Source organism: Elephas maximus, chromosome 3, assembly GCF_024166365.1.
Source record: "Elephas maximus indicus isolate mEleMax1 chromosome 3, mEleMax1 primary haplotype, whole genome shotgun sequence".
In the NCBI taxonomy this organism is placed as follows: domain Eukaryota; kingdom Metazoa; phylum Chordata; class Mammalia; order Proboscidea; family Elephantidae; genus Elephas; species Elephas maximus.
In genome coordinates, this window is record NC_064821.1 from 107,125,340 (window position 1) to 107,137,770 (window position 12,431).

Consider the following 12,431-nt stretch of genomic DNA (forward strand, 5'->3'; position numbering starts at 1 on the left):
CCATGAATTCTGCATGGACAGATTCACCCAACCACAGGTGGAAAATGTTTGGGGGTGGGGTGGGGGAGGAGGTAAAGAAAGTTCCAAAAAGCAAAACTTGAATTTGCCTTGCACCGAGCACTACACTGAATCCACGCGAATGAAGTTATGTGTTGGCATACCCTGCTGTAGCCTCCTGTCATTTCACAGGTCCTCAGACTCTCTTCAGCACTCATTTGAGCATTGTTCGCCTCATATCGTGTCATTATTTCCTAAGCAATATGATATAATTTACGTAGCGTTTACATTGTATTAGTTATTATAAGTAATGTAGAGATAATTTAAAGTATACGGGTAGGTTATATGCAAATATGCCATTTTATATAACGGACTTGAGCATCTGGGGATTTTGGTATGTAACTACTTGTATATATAAAAAGTACTATTGAAAAGGAAAAGTCATCTTGGCTATCTGGATTCATCTAATTTTTGTAAGATGTTGAAAAAATTTATTCACAAAGAGATTTACACCATGATCAAGTCTTACTATTAATATTCACTTGTTTACTAATGGGGTACTCCATCTCTCTTCCCAAAGATGCAGAGAGTAATAACTTTGGGCATTTGCTATAAAAGGCAGAAATAAAAAGTATATATTGGGTGGTTTATTCTTTTAAGAAAAAAATTAATTTTAAAACTCTGATCCAATATAAGAGGCAAAAATTCAGTTATTTTAAAATTTGAGATTCTGAGTGATTGAGTTATTAGCCATGATTGATCACTGTGCAAACTATAGAATTTGAATATAGAAATCCCTTGTTAAAGTTTCAAATACGTTTATACAAATTTATGTCTTAATATATACAGTAAATAGTAGTTCACTTTCAGTTAAATTTTAATTTGGGCTAAAAGGTATAGGGTTGCTATGAGTTAAAATCAACTGAGTGGCAGTGGGTTTTTTAAAAGGTATAGGTATTCATCAATATAAAGTGACTACATTAGTTTGTATAGGTACTTACCACCTATGACTGTATTTCTAAAAGTAATCACACTATCTGGATAAGCTTTATCAAGTTTTATGTTTTTGCGTATGAAACAGTCTGAATGAAATATGGATATATCAACTACCTGAAGAAAGATAATATGCTGTGAGAAAATCAGTGAGTTTCTTTGAAGAGAATAATCCTTTTGTTATACACTTTATCAAAGAAAGCTAAATTTTCCATATTCTAACCAAAAAATCCAAACCAGTTGCTGTCAGATCAATTCCAACTCATGACAACTTCATGTGTTGCAGAATAGAACCGCACTTTGTAGGTTTTCAAGGCCGTGACTTTTCGGAACCAGATTGCTAGGCCTTTATTCTGATGCAGCTCTGGGTGGGTTCGAACCACCAACCTTTTGATTAATAATACAGTGTTTAACAGTTTGCACCACCCAAAATTCCTTTTCCATATTCTAGACAGTGATTATTTTTTCCTTAAGTTGTAGGTAAGAACCAGCAGTTTAGGAAATTTTTAGTTTTTGTTTTCTAAACATGAAAAAAAAAAAAACATACTAATGTTAATTGTCATTTTACTTTAGTTTATTTTGTTTATTCTTAGAGTTTTTGTAATTGAAAGATTTAATTCCTAATTTTTTCATGTAAAAAAGGCATTTTTTTTTTTCTCTCTCAATGTCATGATTCAGTATGCAGGAGAGTAGAAAATGGAGAGGAGAAAAGTTTCAGTGTTGATTTTATTTTTAATTTTCAATCTTGTTTCCATTATTCTTTATTTAAAGGAGATCTATAAATGCAGTGTACCATGAAGATATTCCTGGCAGTAGAGTCAATATTCCAGAAAGGAAGATATAATCTAAGTGCCTCATATATTGGATAGCAGATAAATCAAATTACATCAATAATATGGACTATTAAGATTAATTCTATTAAGTAAAAAATACAGGTAGTCCTTGACTTATGATGGGGTTTCATTCCAATGACTCTGTCTTAAGTCAGTTCTGACATAAGTGTCTTTTTTTTTTTCCCATTATTGTTGCCTTTTATTATCAGTATCTTTGTAAATCTGCTCTTTATTTGTCTTTGGGGGTTGGAACCATTACATATAAACTTACAGATATATTTTAATACATACACATTACTAATGATAAAAATGATAAGATGTAAAAAAAAGATGGTCATAAGTGTGGTTTCTTGGAACTAGAATATGTTGTAAGTAAGGGTTTACACCTATAATGAAAACGATGAATTATGGAAAGATGTTGATATGACTTCAAGTGAGAGAAATTGTAAAGGAAAGGAATATTAGTTAAGCCTCAGTTAAGTGCCAGTCATGTCTCTTTTAACCCTCATTATCATGGAGTAGGATAATCAAAATATGAAAGTTTGTGCTATCATTACAAGTCTTCAATGGATATATACGTGCGTGCATAAAGAACGGTAACGTAATAGGAAACAGTAAAGACAGTTACTTAAGTTGGTAGAGTCATGGGTGTATCCTTTAAGAGTTACACTCAGCTCCTTATAGATAGAAAGCCCACTTCATGTAGCATAACCAAGCAGAGGCCTAATTTATTCATGTAAAAAGTCCCAAGGAAGGTGGTCTTGAGTTGGTATGGTGTTGCTGTCACCAGGGTCCTTGATACCTTCTGCTCTGCTGTCCTTTTAGCCCGCATGGATTCTTCATGGTTTTATGATGGATGCTTCACCACCAATATCGCTTATGCATTCTAGGAAATAAGAAGGGGGGATGGCATAGAGCAAAAGGTTTGTGTCAGCTGACTCTCCTTCCATTTAATCTGTTTTTCTGGACCCCTCATTCAGGGACTCTTGTTTCCATATCACTGATCAGAACTGTGGCATGCAGTTACCCTTACCAGAAACCAAACCCATTACTGTCAAGTGGATTCCGACTCATAGCAACCCTATAGGACAGAGTAGAACTTTCTCATAGGGTTTCCAAGGCTGTAGATCTTTACAGAAGCAGGCTGCCACATCTTTCTCCCACAGAGCAGCTGGCGGGTTCAAACTACTGACCTTTTACTTAGCAGCCAAGAGCATTAACCACTGTACCACCAGGGCTCCTGCAGTTACCCTTAGGCAAAAGGAAATCTAGAAAAAAAAAAAAAAAATTTTTTTTTAAGCTAAGCATAATGCCACCTGGAATAAAAAAGGGGTTATATTGGTAAGGAAGAAGGGAAGAAAGGACATTAGATAAATAACCTGCAAGTATATGCCAAATTGTTTTTCCATGAATGCTGCGATGCTTTTAATCATTAAAATTAGACTGGGTAAGGTAAGAAAGCCGCCTGGTGGTGGGTGAGATGTTAATGACCCCAATTTCTTAACTGATTTTTGAATTGTATAGATTCTTTCAGTTTTTTTTCCTTTTCATATGGCCTTAAGACCATTATATCCTAGGAAGTATGTTGAAGAAGTAGATAGAGCTTTGCCACTTTCTGTAGTCGTTATTTGAAAGTTCAGAGAAAACGGAGCAGTGAAACTAAGTGTTGAAGCGGTTTTGGATACATGTGGAGAGGTTGTGAGGTTGTGTAGTATTTGTGGGCCTTGACTCTCGGTTCCTCGTGTGGAAAACATAATAATATGACTTGCTGTGCTTACTTCACAGGGTTTTTGTGAACATGAAGTGGAAGAGGTGGTGCCTACATTTCTGTGTAGACTGATAGAATTTAAAGCGTCAGACATATTATTTGATGGTCTAAAGTCACATACTTATTTCGTGGTACAAGTTAGACTTGAGTTTAGGACTCCTGATTCGTAACAGATAACATATGCTAAAGTCAATACCCTATTAGATAGCATTACTCTTAGAACTAACTATCCCATAATTCAGCATTTTATGTTAAATGGTTAAGCATTTTCATACTAATATAACTTGATGAGTGAAAATACAGTGGTGGTGATGGGTGGGAGTGAGTGAGGATCAAATGAGGTAATTTAAGTGGAAGCTTTCTAGACTGTAAAGTACTGTGTAACTATACAAAATATTCTTGGGATACAAATGATAGGTGAATTATTTGGGGGTAAGAGTGACAGAAGAATGTAGAAAGATGGATTGTGTTTATTGACTGTTTAGCCATTTCAGCTGTTTATGTTGGCTTATGCAGGCTGTTCTCTTTACTGGTCATTCAATACCAAATTTTAATGAATATATTTTATAAGATTTTGTATATTAATAGAGAAACAAATGTGAAATTGTATAAATCAAACACAAATTTTTAGAAATACCAATAAAAGTACTCATTATAATTCTGATTTTCTGCTGCCGAGTGGGTATTTGTTGAGTTAAACATTAAAGCAATATGTTTTTGCTTTATATGGACACTTAGCTATTTATTCATGTAAATATTGCAACTGCTTAAAATTAAAAACTCTGTAACTATGCATAGATTATACAATTTCAAAACTTTCCAAGAACATTTAATAATAAGAGTGTGGCTTACTGGTTAAGTGTTTTTTCTTTTGTCCTCCTCAGCGAGTTACCTGAGAGAGAAGAAGGTGAAGGAGAAGAAACTCCCAACTTCAGCCACTGGGGTCCACCAAGAATGTATGTTGATGATATCACTGGCTATCACAATCAGAACACAATCAGCTGATGTTTTCTTTAACTTAATAGAACGTCATTCAGCCATATTTTAGTGATTGGAGAATTGTGATAGATCGCATATAGGTTGACTTACCTTTTAGTTTCATTTTGTCTTATTTAGAGATTTTTGTCCTGGCTAAGACTAAAACCAATGTTAGGAAAGTCTTTATCATATTCTTTCAGAGAATAATCTGTTTGTAAGCACCTAACATATGCCCATTTGTTGTGGTAACTGATGTACTAAATATGGTTTATTACTGCATCATTAAGCAAGGTAGGTAGGGCTGACTTGAAAGCAGTAAAGCTTTTTATTAAAAAAAAAAATCAACAATAGTTGAGGTTGGTTTCTATCTTATATCAATTTATCTTCCTCCCTCTATGTTAGTACAATTGGTGCCTTATTTGAGCTAACGGAATGTTTGTGGCCAGTCTTCCCTTGGTTACTACCATAGTTTTAAGAACTCAGTAGGGCTGTGCTTTATTAAGATTATGTAAGCCTCTCTTCTGGAAACCCTAGTGGTGTAGTGGTTAAGTGCTATGGCTGCCAACCAAAGGGTCGGCAGTTTGAATCCACCAGGTGCTCCTTGGAAACTATGGGGCAGCTCAACTCTGTCCTATAGGGTTGATACGAGTCAGAATTCACTCGACAGCACTGGGTTTGGTTTTTGTTTTTAAGTCCTTCTTCTAGCTACTGTTTTTATTTATGCATTATTAGTTCCACTACCCCACCTCAATCTGTGTTTTTTTTTTTTTTTTGCAATTGAATTCTGAGTTTTGTCTTAAAAACTCTTTAAGGAAATTTTTTTGAGTTGCTTCTAAAAAATTTTTGTATTGTTGTTGTTGAGAATACATACAGCAAAACATAACACCAGTTCAGCAGTTTCTACATGTACCATTTAGTGACGCGGATTACATTCTTGAGCTGTGCAACCATTCTCACCCTCTTTTTGAGTTGTTCCTCCCTCATTGACGTAAACTCACTGTCTCCTAAGGTTCCTATCTAATCTTTTGAGTTGGTGTTGTCACTTTGATCCCATACAGATAGTTCTTAAAAGAGCATAATGCTTAAGGCAGACATTTGTACTAGTTAAAAAACAAAAACAAAAACCATGGCCTTCGCGTCATGGTGACACCATGTGTGCATAGTAGAGCTGCTCCAATTGGTTTTCAAGGCTGTGAGCATTTGGAAGCAGATGGCCAGGCCTGTCCTCCGAGACAGGTTCCAACTGCCGACCTTACAGCTAGTAGTCAAGCCCTTAGCCATTTGCGCCATCTGAAGACTCCAATTTGAGCAGAATCCATAGTGTTTTGAAAGACAAGTTTCATCCCATACTTTTTTTTTTCCCCGCCAAAATGACATGGAGGTAGGAATAAAACAAAACCTTCTAGCCTTAGGACGAGATAAATCTATTCTCTGCTTAAAAATACCACAGGGTTAAACCTATGGACTGAGAAAAGCGCATCTTGGGCAATAAGCCTCTCACTGGCAAATTCATTTTATTCTGAAAGTCTGTGCTTTTTGCCAAAATGATATATGTGGCTTCCTTGATTTTTTTTTTTTTCATCCATTTCTTTTCTCAGTCCATTCTTTGCTAATTACAGATGTACAGTGATGTGGACTAATCACAAAAAATATATTGTGATAAGAGATGGAAACATGAAAGCCTAGCTAAATCTCTGAATGTGAAGAGTTCTATGTATTGATTATTGATTTAGGTTTTTCAGAATTTAAACTTTCACGTATATTATGAATTATTGATAGCATCTGATAGTTTTGGAACTTGGTATGATTTATATGACTTTTTAAAATTGTGCTTTAAGTGAAAGTTTACTGCTCAAGTTAGTTTCTCATATAAAAATTTATACACGCATTGTTAGGTGACCCTAGTTGCAGTCCCTACAGTGTGACAGCACACTCCTCCTTTCCACCCCGAATTTCCCACGTCCATTCAACCAGCTCCTGTCCCTTTCTGCCTTCTCATCTCACCTCCGGACAGAAGCTGCCCATTTAGTCTCATGTATCTACTTGAGCTAAGAAGCACACTCTTCATGAGTGTCATTTTATGTCTTACAGTCCAATCTAATCTTTGTATATGACATTTTTAGAAATAGTTTATAAAATGTATTTATATAAAACATGGGTAACAAAGTACAAATTGAATATTTACAGTCATAGTCCAACAAATTAACTTGATTGTGAATGAATTTTGTTTTCTTTTCCCCCCTTTTTATAGTGTTGAGATTTTTAGAGAACCCAATGTGTCTCTTGGAATCAGTATTGTTGGTGGACAAACCGTTATAAAACGCCTAAAGAATGGAGAGGAGCTTAAAGGTATATTTATCAAACAAGTTTTAGAAGACAGTCCAGCAGGAAAAACAAAAGCTCTTAAAACTGGAGATAAAATACTTGAGGTAAACTATGATGAAATACTGTTTCTGTTTGAAATGCCCTGTAAGATAATGAAATAATTATTTAGGCAGAACTATTTAGTGTATTGAGTGTAAGTGGTTTACTTTATTTAGTTAGATTTGTACATTAGATATACAGTTTTATCAATTTCTCAATAAAACCTTAGCTTACAAAAAAAAAAAAAAACTGTTTAACAAAGGGCTCTATATATGGAATGAGGCAGATAGTGGACTCCTTTGGTCCTCTTTCCTTTCACTAATCTTGATGGGGAAAACCACACCCTAGTTAAATACAACTCTGTTTATTCCTCTTTAATGTGGCTGTCAGAGCCCTAGTGGTACAGTGGTTAAGAGCTCAGTTGCTAACCAAAAGATCAACAGTTTGAATCTACCAGCTGCCCCTTGGAAACCCTATGGGGCAGTTCTACTTTTTCCTGTAAGGTCGCCGTGAGTTGGAATTGACTTGACGGCAATGATTTTGTTTTTAACATGACTGGAGATAGTAACCAGCTATGCCTTTTGGTCTCATTTTATATTTGTGACCACCCCTTCATGTGGATTTTTAGTTCTTCCCTGCAGTCTTATAATATTTCCCTTGTTGTTTTATTCTCCCACTATTTGTAGGCAACATTTCATACCTCCAATACCTCTTTCCTAATCTCAATCTCAGGTTATAGTCTTTGTTTCTGGTCTCATTGAGAAAGTAGAGGGTCGAAAGAGAGCTTCCTTTGCTTCCACTACCTCTCAAATCAAGTAATCTGTTACCAAGTAATCTGACTTTCCTCCTGTAGCAGCAGATGAACTGTTTGTGTGTCTGTCCGGAATCATCTCTCGAATTTGTGCAATAGAAATCTTTCCCTCTTGACTGCCTAAGGATATTGCTCCTGCTGTTGTACCTTCTCTCTCCTTCATCAGTTTTTCCTCTCTACTGCATCATTGTATGCTGTAATAGCTCCCATCTTAAAAATAAAAACCTCCCTTGATCCCACATCCCTCTCCACTTACCTTCCTATTTCTTTGTTTCCCTTACAGCAAAGCAGTATTCACATATTTTTACTATGCATTAAACTTAAGCCACTGCAACATTTACCAAGGCTTTGTTATATTATGGGTTTGAAAATTTGTTCTTTTAAATACATTTGGTAAACACATAATGCTCTTTGATGTATGGGCATGTTAGCAAGTTAGGTTCTCTGAGATTCCTATAATAAGTCAGTTTATACTTACCCCAAATTTATTTGAACACAGAACACTTTTAGCAAAATAACCTATTATTGTTTTGGTACTTCATTTTTTGAACTTAATTTAAGAGCTTGGCTGCTAACCAAAAAGTGAGTAGTTCGAACCCACCAGCTGCTCCTTGGAAACCCTATGGGGCAGCTCTACCCTGTCCTGTAGGGTCGCTATGAGTCGGAATTGACTTGACAGCAACAGGTTTGGTTTTCCGGTTTTGGTACTTCTTTTTTTGAACATAATTCGATAAATGCTTAACTACTCAATTGTGTTAATGGACGATTTGCTTAATACATCATGTTTCTCAACTTAACTGAGAGGAGATAGGAGTTCAGACAAATTCCCCAACCCCACTGGGAATTTTGTACTGTGTTAGTGCCAGAGGTGACTTTACGAGCTCAGAAGCCTCTTAAGGTTCTGTAACTGACTCAGCTACCTACCTTGGATAATTATATTTAGTTAGGACTGTTGTGATTGAGCATATTTGTTTTCTCCTGAAGGTGGGACATTATTTTCCTAAAACATGTTCTATTAAAACAGCAAACCTCTTTATGGATCAATCTTTTTTTTCTGGCTTTGGTCTAATTCATTAGACTCTGACTGTTCCCATACTAGATAATACACATGACTTTTTAATTTTTATCTTGCTCTAAGTGAAAGTTTACAAATCAAGTCAGTCTCTCATACAAAAATTTATATACATCTTGCTATGTACTCTTAGTTGCCCTCCCCATAATGAGACAGCATACTCCTTCTCTCTACCCTGTATTCCCTGTGTCCATTCAGCCAGCTTCTGTCCCCCTCTGCCTTCTCATCTTCCCTCCAGACAGGAGCTGCCCACATAGTCTCATGTGTCTACTTGAACCAAGAAACTTGCTCCTCACCAGTATCGTTTTCTGTCTTATAGTCCAGTCCAATCCCTGTCTGAGGAATTGGCTTTGGGAATGGTTCCTGTCTTGGGCTAACAGAGGGAGTCCTTCTACTCTCAGTCAGACCATTAAGTCTGGTCTTTTTATGAGAGTTTGAGATCTGCATCCCGCTGCTCTCCTGCTCCAGCAGGGGTTCTCTGTTGTGTTCACTGTCAGGGCAGTCATTGGTTGTAGCTGGGCACCATCTAGTTCTTCTGGTCTCAGGCTGATGTAGTCTCTGATTTATGTGTCCCTTTCAGTCTCTTGGGCTCCCAATTACCTTGTATCTTTGGTGTTCCTCATTCTCCTTTGATCCAGGTGGGTTGACACCAATTGATGCATCTTAGATGGCCGCTTGCTAGTGTTTAAGACCCCAGATGCCACTCACCAAAGTGGGATGCCGAATGGTTTCTTAATAGATTTTATTATGCCAGTTTACCTAGATGTGCCCTGAAACCGTGGTCCCCAAACCCCTGTCCCTGCTACTCTGGCCTTTGAAGCATTCGGTTTATTCAGGAAACTTCTTTACTTTTAGTTTAGTCCAGTTGTGCTGACCTCTCCTGTATTTTGTGTTGTTTTTCCCTTCACTTAAAATAGTTCTTGTCTACTGTCTAATTAGTGAATACCCCTCTCCCTCCTACCCTCCCCAGTCTTGTAACCATCAAAGAATATTTTCTTCTCTGTTTAAACTATTTCTTGAATTCTTATAATAGTTGTCTCGTACAATATTTGTCCTTTTGCAAATGACTAATTTCACTCAGCATAATGCCTTCCAGATTCCTCCACAGTATGAGATGTTTCACAGATTCATCCTTGTTCTTTATCAAAGCGTAGTATTCCATTGTGTGCATGTACCATAATTTATCCATTCATCCGTTGATGGGCACCTTGGTTGCTTCCATCTTTGCTTTTGTAAACAGTGCTGCAATGAACATGGGTGTGCTGTGTATCTGTTCATGTAAAGGCTCTTATTTCTCTAGGATGTATTCCAAGGAGTGGGATTACTGGATTGTATGGTATTTCTATTTCTAGCTTTTTAAGAAAGTGCCAAATCGATTTCCAAAGTGGTTGTACCATTTTACATTCCTGCCAGCAGAATACATGCGAATTTTGAGTTAACCTACCCACAATGTTTAATGCCTTTCTAATTGAAAAAAGTTACTTCTGTTTCAGGTGTCTGGAGTAGATGTGCAGAATGCCTCACACACAGAAGCAGTAGAGGCCATTAAGAATGCAGGAAACCCCGTGGTGTTTGTTGTCCAGAGCTTGTCACTTACTCCAAGAGTAAGTTGTAGTTCATATTCTCAAAAAGTTTTAAAATATTTTCTGTACCTGTGGACCAAGCTTTTGCCTCTAAGTATTTTTCCACATATTTTCATTGTTCCCGAGTTATACTATTACTTAGAAAAATTATTAGCTTCCGAAAAATTTAGGTATTAACTTCAGTTTCCCTTTTTTTCTCTCCAGTTTTGATCTCCTAGTAATGTTTGAGTCACAGTAGTGTGCATTGGTTTAAGTCAAAGGCTGTGAGGTCAGATACACCCATTTTTCGAATCCTTTATTCCCAGTTTACTAGCTTTGCTAACTGGAGGTAACGTAAAGAGGGTTAGGTGTAAAAGCGTTTAACAATACAAACATGCATACTATTGGCCATTACAAATGAAAAAATAGCAGCATTTAATCATAAAAAATTTATTCTGTAATTGATTACTCCTTTGGTATGGAATTTTTATAGGAGACAGTTGTTTAAAACATAAGTACTTCTGGACAGTAAAGAAACTTTGCACATTTAAAAAAGTTTGCTTTTCAATACAGTAATACACTGGTTTCCAGCTTTCTGTATGTAATGGCAAAAAGAAAATAACATTTGTATGGCAAATGGCCAAACAGATGGTTGGTGGCTCTAAGAGCGAGGGCATGGATGTGATATTCGGCATCCTTGTAACCTGGGCAGCCACACTACTTGGGAAATTGCTGTGTCGAATGCATTGCAGCTCAAAGTCTTCCAGTTTTAGCAGTATATTTACACCATCAGGACAGATTGAGAGAGGTGAACGGAATAAAAGTTCTTTCATTTTCATACAATTTGAAATTCAGGAACATGTTTGGAACCAAGTCTTTAACTCCTATAATATTGAGAATGTATTTCAGGCCATCACTTTTATTTCTGGAAACTGAATTCTTTAGTAAAATTGGCCAGATTATTCCTTGCCAAATGATATTTCCAAAGCAAGAATTTTGAGTTACAATGAGCCAATTAAATTATACGTTTATGTGGCCACCTGTCAATGCCCTTGCTGAGAAATATTCAAAGCATTTACATAGGTTATAAAGTCAACCAAAAAGGCCAACCTTTTAATCCAGCCTCGGTGGGTGAACTGAAGTGGAAATTTTTACTTCAATGACATAAACAGTTCAATTTCTTTTAACTGTTAAAATAATAAAAAATCTCTTTATTAGCACCATGCCGTCTCAAGCCACTTCTCCATGTAGTGTAAAAGATTCCACGGTGTGCATTTAGTTCATCAAGCATTGTGCTGTTTATGGTTCTAGCCAAGTGAGCATATTCAGTTCATTACTTTGTCCATGACTTCATTCCATTCTTAACCTTTGTTTTACACGTAAAGTGATCCCTGTTGAATGAGGCAATGAAAGGAGTCAAGTTGATACCTTTGCAAAATGTTGCTCTCTTTAGCTGACTTATTGTTGCAAGTAATACTGATTATTTCAGAAACAACAAATGTAGGCAATGCTTACTCATTTCTTAATCAGTTTACATAGTGTCATGGATTGAATTGTGTCCCCCAGAAATATCTGTCAACTTGACTAGGTCATGATTCCCAGTATTGTATGATTGTCTACTATTTTGTCATCTGATGTGATTTCCCTATGTGTTATAAATCCTATCACTATGATGTAATGAGATGGATTAGTGGCAGCTGTATTGATGAGATCTACAAGCTTGGATAGTGTCTTAGGGCAGTCTCTTTTGAGATATAAAAGAGAGAAGCAAGTAGAGAGACAGGGGACCTCATACCACCAAGAAAGCAGTGCTGGGAGCAGAGAACATCATTTGGACCTGGGGTTCCTGCACAGAGAAGCTCCTAGACCAAGGGAGGATTGATGACAAGGACATTCCTCCAGAGCTGACAGAGAGAGAAAGCCGTCCTCTGGAGCTGGTGCCCTGAATTTGGACTCATAGCCTACTAGACTGTGAAAAAATAAATTTCACTTTGTTAAGGCTATCCACTTGTGGTATTTCTGTTATAGCAGCACTAGATGACTTAAGACAGGT

The 12,431-nt window shown here is 36.6% G+C and overlaps 1 protein-coding gene across 5 annotated transcripts in view; it reads left to right on the forward strand.

The window, feature by feature from the left end:
- PATJ (PATJ crumbs cell polarity complex component) overlaps nucleotides 1-12,431 on the forward strand; it is a 417,617-nt gene that overhangs the window by 148,841 nt on the left and 256,345 nt on the right. For all 5 annotated transcript variants that reach the window (XM_049879429.1, XM_049879433.1, XM_049879432.1 and 2 more), the window contains exons 23-25: nucleotides 4,476-4,547; nucleotides 6,821-6,998; nucleotides 10,310-10,420. In XM_049879429.1, the coding sequence (XP_049735386.1) occupies nucleotides 4,476-4,547; nucleotides 6,821-6,998; nucleotides 10,310-10,420 (361 nt within the window). The remainder of the gene's footprint in view (nucleotides 1-4,475; nucleotides 4,548-6,820; nucleotides 6,999-10,309; nucleotides 10,421-12,431) is intronic.